Below are 17,805 nucleotides of genomic sequence, written 5' to 3'. Positions count from 1 at the left end.
CAGACACTGAATCTGCCAGCGCCTTGACCTTGGACTCCCCGGCCTCCAGAACTATGAGAAATAAATTTGTGTTGTTTAGAAGCCCCCGAGCCTATGGTGTTTTTGTTACAGTTGCCTAAAGGAACTAAGCCAGAAGGGATATTCCTCTGGTTTTGATATGCATTTCCCTGATGGTTAATGTGGCTGAATACTTTTCTCTCTCAGGTGCTTATTGGTCATCTCTTCTTGGAGAAATGTCTATTCTGATCCTTGCCTTCTAAAGAACTGAGTTACTTGTCTTTTTGTTATTGAGTTGTAAGATTTAAAAATTATATAAAGAGCAGGGAGCCTGGGTGGCTTAGTCAGCTAAGCCTTTGACTCATAATTTCAGCTCAGGTCACGATCCCCTAGATCACAAGATCAAGCCCCCTGTCAGGCTCTGCGCTCAGTGGGGAGTCTGCTTGGGACTCTCTCTCCCTCTCCCTCTGCCCTTTCCTTCACATGCACGTGTGCTCTCTCTAAAATAAAAAAAAATAAATCTTAAAAAAAATGATATAATACACACAAATCCCTTATTAGGTCTACAATTTGCAGATATTTTCTCCTATTCTGTGCATCATCTTTTCATTTTCTTGATGATGTTCTATATACCACAGAAGTTCTCCCTTTTAAGAAATCTAACTTACCTATTTCTTTTTCTTTCATTGTGCCTATTTTTGGTGTCAGATCTAAGCAGCCATTGCCTGATCCATCTTCATACGGATAATGAAGATTATCCCTATGATTTCATCTAAGTGTTTTGTAGTTTCAATCCTTACATTGAAGTCTTTGATCATTTTGAGTTAAGTTCTGCACATGGTATGAGATAGGGTCACAACTTCATTCTTTTCCATGTGGATACTCAATTACATCAGCATCATCTGTTGAAAACACTCCTCTCTCCCCCTTGAGTTGTGTTGGCATCCTTGTCAAAAGTCAATTGACTATAAATGTGAAGATTTATTTCTGGACTCTTAATTCAGTTGCATTGATCGATAGGTCTATCTTTATGGCAGAACTACTATTGCTTTGTAGTAGATTTTGAAATCAGGAAATGTGAGCCCTCCGACTGTTTTCTTTTTTAAGATTGTTTTGGCTATATTGGTTCCCTTGAATTTTCAAATGAATCTTAGGGCCAGCTTGTCAGTATCTGCAAAGAATCTAGCTTGAATTCTGAGAGCAGTTGCACTGAACTTATAGATAAATTTGGGGAGTATCACCAACTTAACAGAATTAAGTCTTCTGACCCATGAATACATGATGAGTCTCCACTTGTTTCGATCTTTTTATTTCGTAAGTGTTTTATAGTTTTTAGTGTACAAATCTTATATTTCTTTTGTTAAAAATTTAGTCCTATGATCTTTATTAATTTTTGATGCTATTCTAAATGGAGTTTTCTAAATTTCATTCCACATTGTTCACCACAAGGATATGGAAATATAATTGATTTTTGCATATTGATCTTGTACCTTGCCACCTTGCTGAACACATTTATTATCTTTAATAGGTTTTTAGTGGGTTCCATAGGACTTTCTAAAAACAAATCATGTCATCTGTGAATAGAGATAGTTTTACTTCTTCCTTCCCAACATGGGTGCCTTTATTTCATATTCTTGCCTCCTTGCTCTGGGTAAGGCTTCCAGTACAATGACAAGTAAAATAGAAGTAGTAAGAATGGATAATCTTATCTAGTTCCTGGTCTTAGAAGAAAAGCAATCAACTTTTCACCGATAAATACAATGTTAGCTTTGGGTTTTTCATAGATGCCCTTTCTGGGCTTGTAGAAGTGCTCTTCTACCTCGGTAGGATTTGTTGAGTGTTTTTTCAAGAAGGGTATTAGATTTTGTCAAATGCTTTTTCTTCATCTCTTGAGATGACTGAATGGGTTTCGACTTTTATTCTATGAATTGAGTGTATCATATCAATTGATTTTCCCAGTGTTGCATTGGCATCTTGCATTCCTAAGATAAATCCTACTTAGCTGCAGCGTATACCCTTCTTATGTGCTGTTGAATTCAGTGTTCATTTTGTTGAGGATATTTGTATCTAGAGTCATATTTTGGTGTTCAGTTTTCTCGTGATGTCTTTTGTCTGATTTTGGTATCAGGCAGACACTGGCTTCATGGAAGGAGTTGGAAGGTGATCTCACCCTTCTATTTTCTGGAAGAGCGTGTGAAGGATTGGAATTAAGTCTTCACTCAGAGCTGCTAGATGATTTCTGCATACTTGAAAAACACTAGGGATTTAAGAGGTGTAGACATTTGTAGGCAGCCCCAAGTGAGGGGTTCGAGGGAGACTTATTAGAAACTGAAGCTAGGGCTCTTGCACAAGTCCAGACACTGAGACGTGTCTCACTGGCCCTTGCCCTTCAGATGCCCTTTAGGTGTTGCTGAGTCTAGTCATTGTTTTGGCAGCGAAAGGAAGTACTGATAAAGAGGAAGGATTGTTCAAAGAGATTTTTCTGAGGCTTTAGCCCACATGGTAAAGTCACTAATAAGTATGTGACAGTTATTTCTAATGACTTTCCAGGGGAGTAACTGACAACCCAGAAATCGGGAATTATTGTGTTGCCAAAGGAGAGACACTCTTAATTAGCTACCCTCTGAGAGGCAGAAAAGGTCCCGTGTGTGTGTGTGTGTGTGTGTGTGTGTGTGAAGAATGTGACAATTAAATTACTGAAAATGACATAACATCCTCTGAATATAGTCTTACTCTGTTGCTAGTGAAATTATAGCAACAATTTTATGACGAATCAAAATAGATGTCAGGGCTGCTTCCCTTGACATCTCAGTGGAAGGGAAACTGCAATTAGAAACTTCCGCTAATTAAATACTAAAGAGTACTTTCTGATACCACATGGATCAGTGCTAGCAAAGACAATTAAGGAAAATGTGTGTGTGTGTGCGCGCGCGCGCGTGTGTGCGTGCATGCTCATGCTCACGCGTTGTGTACACGAAGGCAATTTTCTTTGTGCTCAAACCTCATTCTCAACGCCTTATGGGTCAGGGTACTCTGTGTTGCTGTGGAGATTCATGCTCGTTATACAGTAAAAAGTTCTACTGAAAAACCTGAGAGAAGTGTAGTTAGGATTGAGAGAAGATGAGATGGAAGCTCTCACTTGGGACCTGAATTTCTGGAAAAAGGCAAACTTTAGGGAGAAGAAAATTCCGTTTCTCACACTGGCCTCCTGGTAGGCAGAGACAGACGTTCACTCGGCGAACATCACTGGCAAAGTGCTTAGGGTACTTTTGTGATTGCAGTTAACGTAAACGGAAGGTGCTTCTATCATTGTTTCCTTCTCTAAATTGTAAGCGCTTAGAGAAAATTTGAAAACTTCCCATTAGATGAAAATCTGTAAACATACAGCAATGCTGCCACTAATGAGCATAATTTATTCCAGAAGCTTCTTTAGCACAGCGAGGAAGAGCGGAGGAGTCGTAGGTAGAGGTTGTCCAGGGAGAGCAGTGGTAGGGTGTGTAAGGGTGTACCTTGTTACAGGAGATGTAGGATTCAGGAGACCAAGGCTCTGGGTGGGTTCTGCTACGTAACATTGGGCAAGTTCCTTCCATTCTTTGTGCCTAACCCGAACACCAAAAGGGCTGAGCTTGAATTATCTATCAATGCCAACGATCTCTAGATCTGAGTCCCTGAATGGTGAGTTCTACCGGGGCAGGGAATTTTGCCTCTTTTGTGCACTGATGTACCTCTGATATACTCCAGACTATAAGCATTTGGTGAGTGTTGAATGGAATGTATACTATTTGGAAGGCACTGTCTCCTTCCGTCCAACTGGACAGATGGGGGTTTTCTAATCCTATGGCTCGGGGAGCACAGGGAGAGAAGGAAAGAAGGGGAGGTCGATCTCCATCCCTGTCCGTTGACTTCAAGAGTAGATCCTGCCAGAGCCCATGGGTAATCAGGCTTACAAAAGGCGAAAGGATGTATAAGCCTTGGACCTCGGACATCTCTTTTAACCTGGGAAGGTCTCTCTGCAAGAAACCTAATCTGGACACTGGGTGACTGCCTTCCAGTCAGCGGCCACTTCCTTTGTCAACATGAAGCCAAGGGGCACCTTGCTGCTGTCTGTGTACATAGATCACCTGGGGCATGTCTTATAAACGGCTTTGTTCCTAAGTTCACTAATCAAAGCATCCCTGGGAAGCCTGCTTAGTAGAAACGGGAAACTCAGTGATTAAGTGTCTGGAAAAAGCCATTTTATGAGGGTTTCCCTCAGTCCCTCATGCCTTTCCACGTTCCTATGAACACCTTTTTCTCAGCACATGGATGCTTCCACTCCTCAGAGCTGGTCAATGGTAGGGATTTTTGCCAAGTAGGAGAGGCTGGACTACAAACTCTAGGAAAGAGCTTTTGGTTTTTGCAGGGTTTTTTTGTTTTGTTTTGTTTTTGATTTTTTTTGCTTTTGTTTTTGCTTTGTATCGCAATTAACACCTCTGCAACATACCCTTCTCCTTCAGCATCCAGAGCAGCAGCCAGTTCCGTAAAGAGAAGACCCGTGAGGAAGTGTTGCTGGCGGTACTCCGGGGTCAGATCGAACATGCTGGCAATCTTCTGGTCCTGGAAACTGGAGCAGGAGCTCGAGTTCTACAAAAATGCAAGGATTTAAATTAAAAAATTTAATTTTTTAATTAAATGATTTTTTAATTTAAATGATGCTTGTTTAAAAAAAAAAAAAAAGGAAAGGAAAAAAAAGAAATGCAAAGAGCAGTTCCAAAAGGAACAGGAACAGGAATTAAAATCACAATGGCCCGTACTTCAGGAGCCACGCAGGCTTGATCAGCCCTTCCCAGAGACAGTCCCCAGGAGGGAGCTGTACCCCTGGTGGTCGCTTTGTGTTCCCATCCCTGCTGGCAGAGAACTGTCCATTGGGAAAGATGAAAACAGAGCCCCCAGGGTCTCTCACAAAAGGACTCCTACTCCCTTCCCCACCCCAGATCAGAAGCAAAGATGAAAGCTTCCTCTCGTATCATATCCTTGTATCCCGTGGATCGTGGATCGGGAAACCCAGGGAAACAGGCACTGTGTCCCATGCTGTGGCTTTGAGCAGGGCATGCCTCTCCTACAAACTGCGTCCTTGATTTGAGGTCCCTGTTTTCTCCGAGGCACTTCTCAGTCTGGCTTCCGCACACTGCCCAAATTCTGCTGCCGGGACTAGCAGGGGAGTCAGGCAGGGGAACTGTCAGAGTGTCTGGAAATCCTTTACAGCTGGCTGGGGCTGGAGCCCACCCTGTGGGCCCCAGGGTTGCTAACTTCCTGGAGTAGTCAGAGGGCAATGGGGTGGAAGACTCGGGGCAAAGTTAGCCCATTTGGAATTGCTGCTCTAAGTCTGATCCTCCCCAAGGCACATGGAGACGGTCTTGTGGCTGACAACTAGCTCCTGTCTATTGGAAGAAATGGCTACATTTTCTTTTTTATTTAGTAAGACAAACCTTCACTTTTGTATTAGTCTCAAGGAATATGCAACAAAAATAGACCCTAACATGGAGAAAACTTGCTTGCTGTCCTGAGCTACTACTGATTTGTCACCTATAAATGGAATGGGGTTATAAAACAGCATTTCCTTAAAGTTTTTCTAGAGGGCACAAGTCCCTTGAGAAATCTATGGGGGCGGGAATAAAAAATAGCAAAATCACTTTGGGAATCAGTGTTTATTAAACACTTTTTTCCTCCACCCTTTGGGTATTTACAATTTACACTAACAAGCTAGAGATTCTTGGGTGGTCTACTGCAAACAGACCTGTTAACACAGGTTAACAAAACAGGGTTTCCAAAACTTATTTGACTCTGGAATTCTGTATTTGCATAATACCTCTAGAATCTGGGGCCCCTGCTGAACCTAACCTGTGAGAAACTGTTACCACAAAAGATCAGCCACGTCAGTCAAAGCCTTGTCTCTAAATATTATACAAGTGTTATTTGTGTGTGTGTGTGTGGCAGTTAAAGAACAAGACTCATTAGAAATACATTCTCTATAAAAGAGACTGTCGGATTCATTTATAACAAGGTCTTTTTAGTGCTTCAAGAACTAAGTAATCTGGAGTATAATTCAAGATGGACTCATCTTGCACCCAACTGCATTTTATAACAGTACCAACAGAAAGTTCTAGAATAGCTCAAAGATATAATACCAGTGTTAAAAACCACTAGTAGATCATTTCGGAATAAACATAAACACATAGGCAACTTCAGAAATTTTACGGTTCTGGGGTGCAGAAAAAGGAAAGTGAGCAAAGAAGATGGTCCCCCTCATGTGGAAAGATGATTAATGCCAGAGAGAGGAAGCTACGTGGCTTATCTATGCATTTCTAAATTTTCATCATGCGTGTGGATTCTGTGCTCTTCCTGGCTTCATCAAGGATGCCTGAGCTTAGGAAGAAACCAGTCACAGACCGTGTTAGGGGTCAGTTAGATGCACAACACTGGGTACCGTCTTTGTGTGCATCTGGATCAACCGATCTAGCGTGGACAGCTTGATTTTCCTCTTAATGAATAAGACCAACCTTTACAGTAATAAACGACTCGACTAATCAAATCAGATTTTGAGGAATTCTGGAGCTGATCACCTGGGAAGAGATGGAGGGGCAGGGGGACGCCGGAGCAGCATCGACGTTCATAAAGAAGAGGTTCAGATTCAGGTAGTGCTCATGGCTGCAAAGAATTCTCAGAAACTCCAGCCTCATGGAAATGAGCGTCGGAAGGTTGGTGAGCTTGGCCGACAGCTGGGAAGAAGAATGAAAAGAGGAAAGAAGTGTTTATTATAAGGCAAACGGAGTCCAAGCTGGCAGATACAAAAATCTCCTTTCTCTCCAGATTAGGACAATCAATTTAATAAAAATGAATAGGACAGTGCAACAGATGGAAAGTTCTATATTCCGGGGAGGCCCAACGAGTGGTCACGCATCACTGTTCCCCTTAATAACTCTAGCCCAACTCTAGCCCGGCTCCTTGACCCAACGCCCACCCTTGTCACATCTACAGTGCTGTGGCCAACCTGGGCAGCAAATAAGCTGGAGGTATGTCTTCGGGGTCACATAATGTCATTAATTTCACAATTAATGTCACTGTATCCGAGGAGCTAAATGAAAGGAGTTGACCCCACATGGGGCCACACAAAATTAACAGAATAAGACTGGGTGACTCTCACATCATGACTGTTCTTTTGTAGTTGCTAATTAAAGTCCCCAATGGGGAGTTCTCAGACCAGTTCCCTAGGTAAAGGCATCACCTTACTGAGGAAAGTATGTGGTCCCAGCAAAAAGATTGGCGTTTGCCCCAAACTAAGAGGGGAGGAAGTGGAAGAGAAAGCAAGAGACAGCTGGGAGAGTCTTTCCTTCAACGAGGAAACCATGAGAAGTACAGCATAGGGAGGACAGTCAACCGCACTGTAGGAACACTGTACGGTGACAGTGGGGACCACACTTGTCGTCGTGAGCACTGCGCAATGTATAGAACTGTTGGATCACAATGTTGCATACCTGAAACTAAGGTAAGATTCTACTGTTAATTTGACTTCAATTAAAAAAATTAAAACAAAAACAAACCACGCAATAAGCAACGGAAAGCTGACAACAGTGACAAAATGGAAGAGAACATTTGTTTCCCTCAGGGGAGGTGACAACTGAAGACCCAGACTCTGAAGGCAGCTTCTTTTAAGGCAAAGCAAGGAAAAGGGGGTCATGTGGGACCGTGAGCCTCTCAGTTCATCATCAGCAACCTCGCGCCCCAGCAAGGGAAACCAAGCTTCTCATCCTTGTGAACGGATATGTCTCCTCTTCGTGGACTCTGAGAGTGGTTTTATAAATGACATAATTGAAATGAGCAACATATTTCAGCCATCTTAGAAGAAGCCGTTGCACTGTGGGTCACTTTGCTTATAGATCGGTGAGTCTGTAGTTAGACTTTTACTTGAAACAAATGAATACCGTTACATGTTACGTAAAAAATAAAATGTGGCTTTTGTGCAACAAAGTTACCAGAACCTATGCTCTTTGTCAGTGTGTCTTGCTGGCTGACTTTGGACGAGTGGAGCCACCAGTAAACTCAACTGATCAGAACTGGATCGCATGCCCCTCACCAAATGGTCCCTCACCAGGAGCTGCTGGGCCAAACCAGTCAGAATGTGAAAGCGTAAGATATTTGTCCTTGAAAGAAGGTCACAGTATAGGTATCTTCAATAGGTCCCTTGAGACTTCATTAAAGATGGGAATTTCAAAAATATTTTTGGTGATGTTGAGAACAAAATAAGATACAGTTCTGGAAACATCCTCCCCCAAGGTCAGGACCCATGGTGGCACTCCCCAAGGGATGGGTGTTCCCTTAGTGGCAGGCTGAAGGCCACCTCAAGCAACTGAAAAGCTTAGATTTGTGTATTGTTAGTGACTATTTAAAAAAGGCTGAGATCATACCCATGGTCACATGGTCTATGAATGGCAGAAAACATGATAGAATGTTTGGGTAATGGTACGCAAAATGATAAAATCAGAAGACTTTGGAAGAATATAACTCGCCTCAGGTAGGATGCTCATACTCCACCTACATAGCTGGGCTCAATTGCCCTCAACTCCAAGCACTGATCACTGCAGGTCTGAGTACTACACTATTTATGCTAGCAGTACCCACAGACGTCACTGGCAAACAGAGCACAGAATCAAAACGACAAAGCCTGAACAAATCTAATCCAATTTTGGCTTTTTTTTTTTTTTTAAGATTTTATTTATTTACTTGAGAGAGAAAGAGAACAAGAGAGGGGGATGGTCAGAGGGCGAAGCAGGCGCCCTGCCGAGCAAGGAGCCCGATGCAGGGCTCGATCCCAGGACTCCAAGATCATGACCTGAGCCAAGGCAGATGCGTAACCTGCTGAGCCACCCAGGGGCCCCTCAGCTCTGGCTTTTGGCAGATGAGGGAGCTACGGAGGCCAATGTAAGGCTGCCCAAATCACAGAGGCATAGAACGGCATCACGGGAATTAGAACACAGGTCTCCAGATTCCAAGTCTGAGGCTCTCTGGAGGCTGAGACACAAAAGAGGAAGAAAGAGAGGGGAAATGAGAAGCAACCCTAATGTAGAAGAAAAGGAGAAGATTGAAAACACAGAGAGAGAAAGAGAGAAGAAAGGAAAGCAAGAGAGAAAGTATGAAGGGCCTGTGCAGGGCAGCCGGCCTCTCCTCTGGATGCCTTGTTGGTTTTTCAGTGATGGAAAGCGTCCACATGTGGTAGAGTCTCTCCTTCACTGAACGCGAGCCAGGCAACTCTGAGCTGTTTTCCGAATAGGCCCACCCTTGGGCACGTCCCCGAGAGCTCGATTTTAGCAAGGATCCTACTTCGTCAGTTTAGCCGAAGTCCCCCCGGCCCCCCTGCCTCAACGTCTCATCCCTCAGCGGCCCCTGGATGGTTTCTGGTCGCCCTGGTCTGTCGTCACCAAGAATCCTCTTAGGGTGGTTCAGCCAGAATCCTCCTCACTTCTGAGGCTTCTGCTTATGAATTTCTTATCCACGAATCCCCCCACCCCGCTCCCTGGGTCCAGGTTCCCACTTTTCCTTGTCTTTGTAGTTGAGTCCAGTGTCCAGTAGGGTGAAATCGCATTGCAACGGTCCCCACACTTATCTCGATGGCCTGAATAAAAGTCTGCCTTACTGTTTAATAAGCGTCATGATTCACTTTTTCTTTAAAAGCGGCTCTCCATGGGCCTACCGTGATGTTCAGTATCTCCTTTCTCTATATCCAACTTTAAGTTTTGAAAAATGGATTAATTTATATTTGTAATTCATCCAATGACCTGTTTTGAAAAACATATACACTTATATTTGCAATCCATCTGATGACCTCCAGTTCTCAATAGCTAAGACGGAAGGCACAGAGGAAAGGCGTCGTCTTCCAACCCTCCATTCTGGTGGAATCCGAAACAGAAGACCCACACAGGGTCAGGAGGTCGGGGCCCTCAAGATGCTGGTGTTCTGGGAATCCTGAGGTTTCCCTAGGATTCTCCTTTTACAGGTCGGTTTCCTAATCAGTAGCTCCTTTGGAAAAGTCAAGGTCTTTTGTGGGGAGGAATGGGGAGAACCTTTTCTATTACAAATGAGGAAATGAGACCCAGAGAATTTGAATGAATTACTTAGGGTCACCAAGAGATTAACCGCGGAGAACCAGGCCTGATGGGAGAGGGTAATTAGAGTTAGGCAGACGTGGCTCTTTCCAACCTGGGCAAATTACACGACTCTTCCAAACCTCGACTTTATCATTTGCAAAAGGTAGAAGACACCTTGTAAGGACTAAGGGTACTGTTTCTAGAAAACGTTCAGCCCAGTACCTGGTTTTCAGGAAGAACCCAGCCATGGTGACAGGGCTGGTGACAGTTCAGGGAGGTGGGGGTTGACAGTGGGAGTCGGAGGTAGTGACGGTGCTGGTGGGTCGTAGTGACATGGCAGTGACAGCTGGGGGAGGGGGGTGGCTGGAGCAGGAATAAGGAAGGAAAGAAGAAGCAACCACACCAGCCAACCACTATTCATGTGACTACTGTTGGGGCAATTTAAGGAGAATGGCGAACAAAAGAAGAATTCTACTTAAAAATCTGAGCTGTGGGCTAAGACGCTAAGATGCTAAGACGCTCTTAAATTGTAAATATCTGCTTTGTGCTCGGTGAGGTTCGAGCTATTTGGCCGATTTTATCAGGGTTCTTTAAAGCCCAAATCCACAAGCACTTTTTAATTAATGGCCCTAATATGTGAAAAGAGACCTCATACATTGAATTCTAGACCTGGTCTGAGACCCAACGTGACCATCACGTGATTTCTATTAATTGCTCCAGTGAAGACAATCAGAGCACTAACACCTCCCAGTTCTGCCACATTTAACTTGTTGACCCTTCTGTGCTGGGTTGGCAAATGCTCTGGGAATCTCTGCGGCCCCGTATGTCTAGGGATGTCCACGGCAGAAGACAAATGACATAAAATGATCGTGAAACCCAGAACATACAAGAGTTAAGCTAACTTGGCAATGAGCATGACGTTGGACAAAAAGGAACCAGGGACATCTACCCAGCTACGTCTGTGGGACACTCACCTGGTTACAGTAATGTTTGATGAGGTTAAACACGAAGCCTCGATCCATGAGTGAGAGAAGGTCATACAGGAAGAACGCCAGGCTGATGTTCATCTTTTCTGCCTGTTCATTTTCCTTAAAAACAAACCAACAATAAATAAATAAATAAATAAATAAATAAAACAACCACCACCACCAAAAAAAAAAAAAAACCAACACCTGAGTCATTTTGCGGGAAACCCTGATCACAAACAACCAGGTCCATGGTGGGAAAGATTCACTATTATTTCGGCCACTGTCCCTAGGGAAGACACGGGACGAAGCTGGTGACCCTGCAAATACCAGTCAGCCCTTAGCAGGTGCCATGCATGTGAGGTTGAATCAAACATTTCTTCATTTACAGTTAGTATTTAGGTACTTTTTCTTCCATCTACTTCCCCCTACATGCATATTGACCGGTACATAATGAGGCTCGTTCTGCATACACGGTGTTGGGCCTCTCATCTTCTCATTCAGCATTATACTAAGGACACCTTCCCGCACGTTTAGCATTTCTTCAAAACCCGTTTTGAATGGCTGTCTCATATTTTTTCACACGCTTCTACCGGAACTTGTTTGATTCTGGTAACTATTGCTTTGGCAAAACTAACGTGAAAGGTACCCGCTCTCTTCAGTGAGACAGATGCTTTATAGTTGAGAAAATCTCATCAGGATACAAGAACCGGTTTTTACGAAAGGAGTTCTTTGCCCTCCACTGAGGCAGCGTTCCCACCCAGGAGAGGTCAGAGCCGCACACACTAGAGCGAATTCTTGCACCGACAGAGACAATGACTGCAGTTTTCAACCGGACTTCAGAGCCCCTGGGGAGTCCCTTTTCCAAGTTTATGTCCTTCATTCTCAGAAGGATAAATCACTTTTAAAGATTTTTTTTTTAATTTATTTGACAGAGAGAGATCACAAGTAGGCAGAGAGGTAGGCAGAGAGAGAGGAAGGCAGAGAGAGAGGAGGAAGCAGGCTCCCTGCTGAGCAGAGAGCCCGATGCGGGACTCGATCCCAGGACCCTGAGATCGTGACCTGAGCCGAAGGCAGCAGCCCAACCCACTGAGCCACCCAGGCGCCCGATAAATCACTTTTCTCTGCCTCTATTGAAAATCCGATTTCAGAATGTGGTCCTTTTGTTCTGATGGGCTGTTTGCAAATTCGGGCCAACCCGCACAGCTCCTGGGATGGAGCGGGACCTGACAGGGAAGTTTCCATCTATCTCTGTGGCAAGTCTGCCTGCCCCAGGGTCCGGCGGAGGGACCACTCCCGGGGAGCTGACGTTAACTGTCTGAATATTCTGGGCTTGGAGTCTTCTTCAGCCCTGGCTTTGCTGCTACCCGCGTGGATTTTGGAAACTCTATCAACCTCACTGCAACTCCTTTTCCACGCCTGCCAAAATGCAGACAGCCCTGCTGCCCTGAGACGTTTTGCCGCAAGAAATAACCACACGGAAATCTCCCAAGCATATTCTTAATTACAATAAAGGTGTTAATAATGACCACTGCAGCCTCACATTTTACAGTCACCTTCTAAAATGGTTCTACTTCATTTTATTCACTTTGCAACTTCCTATTGTGACATAATTTCAAAGACAGAAAAGGTACAAGAAGAATGCAAAGAACTCCTATGCGTCCTTTGACCTGATTTATTAATATTTTATCTTTGGCTACATTAGGCTCATTCATTAGGCTCGTACATTAGCTTTATCCTACTCTCTCTGTATATAATGAGTGTTTGGGTTTTTTTTTGTCCAGTGTCATTGACCCTTAGAGTAGGCTGCAAAAATCAAACCCATGACCTCATATGTAACACTTCAAGATGGATTTTCTAAGAACCAGAACATTCCCTCTGGGATCTGCATGGACCATCCCCTAGCCCCACCCCAGCCGGTGTAATAACCACACTTAGGTGTCATGTTTACTTGCTGATATTTAAATCACTGTCTTAAGAGGATGCTTCTTTTTCTCCGCTTACGGAAATAACAGACGCGCAAGGGCAAAGATTTAGAAAATAAATAAAGGCCCCGTTACCTTCTGAGGTTTCACCAAAAGGGCTGCCGTCTCCGAGGTGACCACATTAACAATAGTAGTTATGTCATCTTTGAACCGGTCGGAAAAACGAGTCCTCCGAAAATTGTCCCGTTTGTCCATGTTATGCACGTACTGCGCCATGCTTTTCACCTACAAAGGGGGCGGAGGAAACGCAGAAATTGGTGAACTGCCTGCACGGGGAGAAGGGGCGAAGACGTGAAGGAAAGCTCATGAACTGTGGACTTCCTAATGCTTTATCTACCCGGGGGGTTGCCCAAGAAGACTCTGGACAAGAAATGCTCTTGAGACACAGAGGGTTACCATGGTGGCGGGAGTTGGGAAGGATGTCCTCCTCTTGAACCCAAGTCAGGGCGCTTCCTTCTTGCTGCTCATAAAGCCAGGGAGCTTCATCCTTTAGCTATAGTGTAGGAAGACTCCCCTTCCTCAACCACCCATGGGAAGGCGGAGCTAGATGGGGATCCGTCCCCTTCCGGGCCCTGCTTGGTGACGGCACCAACGAGTGACACAGAAGGAACTGTTTATGGTACAGTTTTTCATGTGAACTGAAGTCACTTCTGTCCCCAAAACCACAATGAGGAGAAGAGGGGACAAATACTTCTCTTGAGTTTCAAGCTGAAACAGGGAGCGCAGTTTTCAAAAAACAATTCTTTGTTAAGCTAGCTGGAAACTTAACCACTATTTGCAACACTGTCTCCAGGAGAAGTTATGTTTTGAATTCAGTAAGACTACTTTGCTTTATGTATCTGCTTAAAGTATCTATTTATTTATTTAAAGAAAATGTATTAAAAATATACAATATACAATAATACAGCACATTTAAAATCAAGATCATAAAAAATATATATAAAAAATAAAATCAAGATCATGTTTTGATTTTGGACACCTTCTTGAGGCCAGGAGATCTGGGAGTAATACAAGCCCCTTTGACATCATCTGAGGTCATGTCTCCTCAGGAACACTCTGATGGGCAAGACTAGGAGTTCTTACCCTTGGATGCCTAACGTCTAAGGCCATGTTCATGAATGTCCCTAGACTAGTCAGAGAGTCATGGCAGAAAGAAATGGCCTTAGGAGTTAACTGCCCACTTTTGCCTGAAGATGACCCTCTAGGCCAGGGCTGGCAGAATCAGGGACAAAGCCAGTTATATGGAAAAAATGCTCTCCACTCCTATGATGGGAGCTGAAGTCACTATATGGGAGAATTTCCATGCACGACCAGCAGATTTCTGGTTCCAAGAATTCAGGGCCAACAATTTTCATTAGCATTGAGACAAGCAAAGATAACAAAAGAAAAAAAGAAAAAGAAAAAGAAAAAAGGAAAAAGAGAGAAGGTCGCACAAGAAGAGGTTAACAGACAGGCTTTATGTGTTTTATGTTTTCAGATGATACCATGGCCAGCTCAGAGGAGACCCAAGAATGTAGGATTCTAAGCCCAGCGAAAGGACCAATGGACTCTCTTCACTGTGTAGGGTCCTGCCTGGTTCCGGACACACAGAGGAGTCTGTATCCCACAGAGTCTCACATACTTGGTGGGAGGGAGGATCAGGAGAAGGGATGCGGACTGGGCTCCAGTTTTTGTCTGACAAACATGTCTCTCTCACTAGGTTCCTATCAAAGGACCTACGGAAGACAAGGCCTCTTTGTTTCGAGCTGTCCCCATCCTGATTTTTCTTCTGGCGAACTTGCCCTACACCAGACTTCTAGAACTCACTGTTTTATCCGGCTCCTTCCTGTTGAGCTTGGCCATCCTACAGCCAAATAAATAATTCTCACAATCCCCTACTTCCAACTGATGGCCTCTTTCCAGACTCTAAAGTCACTTGCCAGCTACGTGTCCTTCGGCTCTTCAGAGAAGAACATCCAGTAGAAATAAATACTGTGGATCCTTGGTCAATTATTTGTACGTGGGGTGAGGCAGGCAAATTCTTTCCCCCCTACTGGCCTCCATGACCCGTCACAGCCGGGGTACCTCTTAAGAACCCCTTGGTGAAATACTTCATGTTCTGAGTAAACTAGGTCACCTATTTACCTGTGGGTCTGCCTCAGCACTTTCTAGAAGCACAAGCATTTATTCATTAGCGAGTATGAAATTGGCCTGAGGCCTGTGTCCAACAGCTCTGAGGCCAAGTAGCTGCCCATCCGTGCTCGGGCATTAGTACAATTGAAGGATGTTAAAGGGCCCAGGTTGTTGGCTGAGTCTAAGGAGAGTGTCTTTTCTTTCTTGCAGGCTTCTTGGGGGAAAAACCCCTATTTTTGTTTTTCAGTAACTTCCAAAGCATCCGTAAGGCAAATGCACAAACAATGCATAGAGAACCATGCACTGCGTCTGAGTCTGGGGTAGGTTTCCTGCGCAAAGTTCTGGCTGGGGTGAAGACTTTCCATCTGACTCCGCCCCGGGTGCCGAGATCCAACTTTGGGTGTTTTGTATTTAAAAATGGTGTTTGTGTCAATCTCATGCCCTCGGGAAGCTGATCTCTATGGAGGACACCAGGAGGACACCTGTCAGGTCTCCTTGCCCTCGGGCTTCTGCTTGAAGTTGGCCAAGGGAGGCACCGGCAGGGAATGAGTGAGGGAGAGGGAGTCCACTCCGCTGCGCTCATCTGGGCCGCAGCAGGCTTCTGGCAGGGCCGACATTCTGTAGGACTCCGGCTCCTATGGGGGTGGGGGGGCTCCGCTCCGCCTCAACTTTCTCTAAATCCCAGTTACGCTCTTCCCCACCGCTCTGCAAAGGCTTTGCAGGCCATGATAAAATTCGTGATTTTCAGTACACCGGAAATCATGGATGGTTTTCCAAAGGAGACCGGCATGACCTGTGGTAAGAATCGGCAGCCCGGGGCAGAACGGATGGGCCGGAACAAAAAGACAGGCAGGTGGGCAAAAGGAGAAGTGACTTCGAGAAGCCTCCAAGAGAGGAGAGGGGAGGGGCGCGAGGTGTGTTTTCAAGGCAGCAGCCACAAGAGCGAGTGGAAGCCAGCAGAGGAGTGAGGCAGAGCTGGGTTTTGAGGAACAGTCCCAGGTTCTTCGCGGGAGCAACTCTGCAGATAAAACGTCAGTTCCTAAGGGGTGGGGGAGGGGAGGGCAACTTCGAAGCCTTTCGGCCACGGCCGCGGGCCTCGCTGAGCGCAGACAGAAACGGGCAAGAATCTCACCAGAAGCTCGAAGAAGAACCAGGCGTACTTGAAGACAGTTTCTCTCACCATCCCGGTGCTGACCACCATCTGCAGGGCGAGCTCCTCGTGGAAATGCTGGGCGACAAGGACAAAAACCAGTCTGAGAAGGCAGGGGCTCTCGACACCCTCATGCCCTCTGTTTTGTACCAATGGTTACTTCCTGGCATGGGCATCCCCGCTGTCCCGGACCCCGGCTGGATGGCAAAGTCAATGCCAGAGGTTAACTGAGGGGTAGGACCTTCCAAATGGGTTGGAGAAGGTCGTTGGTGGCATCAGGTAAGAGGGTTGGTTTGAAGGGACAGTCTCAGCCTGGGAGAAACTCTGCATTCTGGGGGAGCAGTCCGAACTGGGCTTCTTCCTTCCCCCCAGGCCCTGCTGCAAACCCTCTGCGTGACCCCTGGAAGCCGTTGCTCTTTCAGCCCTCCATTTTCTCGTCTGTGAAATCTAGTGGTTTCAATGTGGTAGCCATGTGGTAGCAATGGTGGTCAAAATGGACAGTGGATCTGGATCCCCTAGGGGGACTGTGAAGACACTCAGACTGCTGGGTCTGCCCTCATAGGTTTGGATTTGGATTTGGTGGGTTTCAGGTAGAGCCTGAGAATTCACGTTTCTACCAAGTTCCCAGGTGCTGGTGACGCCATTGGCGTAGGGACCTCCGTTAGAGAATCGATGTCTCCGTGATTTCTAAACTGCCTCCCGGATAGGACAGTTCTTGGTTTTTTTAATCCCACTACAGCACGGCGGGGAACATGATGGGCTGATGGGCAGATCCTTTGCATTACAGTGGTAGCAGCCTGAATTTCCAACTTCTCAACCCCCTCTGTCCCAGGGTCAGATTCTGGAAGCTTACTCAGCTCTGCTTTACGCCTACACTTCCCTTCAAGTTATCCAACTGCTTGAGAGCAAACATAGCAGGTGGTGACTTTTGCATCTTTTGTACATTTCCTGTTCCCTGGTTTATCTGGCTACTTATACTCTTGACAACAGGTTTGCTGGGGAAGAAGCTCAAGACTGAAGGTAGGGCCGCCAGCTCCTCTCAGTTTGCCTGGGACTGCCTCGGTCTGAAAACAGAAAAGCCCTGCATCCCAGCGAGCCTTTGGTCCTGGGCAAACAGGAATGGGTGATCGCCTTAACTAATGGCAAAAAGGATGCCTGGGTGTTTGTGGGTATCATTAATCTGCTGACCATAAAGCCTAGAATAAATACAGATGAACTAATTTATTTATTGTTCTGTGGGTAAAAGAACTAAAACTATTTGAACATCCTCATACCACACCCTAAGCCACTGGCACATACAGCAGTTAAGTCTCAAACTCAACCCCTCAAACAAAAACTGATTACAGCAAAGACTGTCCTTGATATGCCTTGACGGTGTGCACGCTGTACAGCGTGTCTGCAGCTCATTTCACTGTCTTATGCACATTATAATTGCAGACTTACTAAGCCGTGCTAAAAGGATACAAATGGAAACT

General features: G+C 45.2%; 1 protein-coding gene across 4 annotated transcripts in view; it reads right to left on the bottom strand.

Annotated features, from left to right (window-relative positions):
• DOCK8 (dedicator of cytokinesis 8) overlaps nt 1-17,805 on the bottom strand; it is a 201,974-nt gene that overhangs the window by 46,038 nt on the left and 138,131 nt on the right. For all 4 annotated transcript variants that reach the window (XM_059411918.1, XM_059411919.1, XM_059411921.1 and 1 more), the window contains 5 exons: nt 16,313-16,408; nt 13,144-13,293; nt 11,093-11,206; nt 6,600-6,755; nt 4,481-4,620 (listed from right to left, as the gene is read on the bottom strand). In XM_059411918.1, the coding sequence (XP_059267901.1) occupies nt 4,481-4,620; nt 6,600-6,755; nt 11,093-11,206; nt 13,144-13,293; nt 16,313-16,408 (656 nt within the window). The remainder of the gene's footprint in view (nt 1-4,480; nt 4,621-6,599; nt 6,756-11,092; nt 11,207-13,143; nt 13,294-16,312; nt 16,409-17,805) is intronic.

This window comes from Mustela nigripes, chromosome 9 (genome assembly GCF_022355385.1).
Source record: "Mustela nigripes isolate SB6536 chromosome 9, MUSNIG.SB6536, whole genome shotgun sequence".
Taxonomy (NCBI): Eukaryota; Metazoa; Chordata; class Mammalia; order Carnivora; family Mustelidae; genus Mustela; species Mustela nigripes.
Note: the sequence above shows the minus strand (reverse complement) of the source record. Positions and strands in the feature narration are given on the sequence as shown.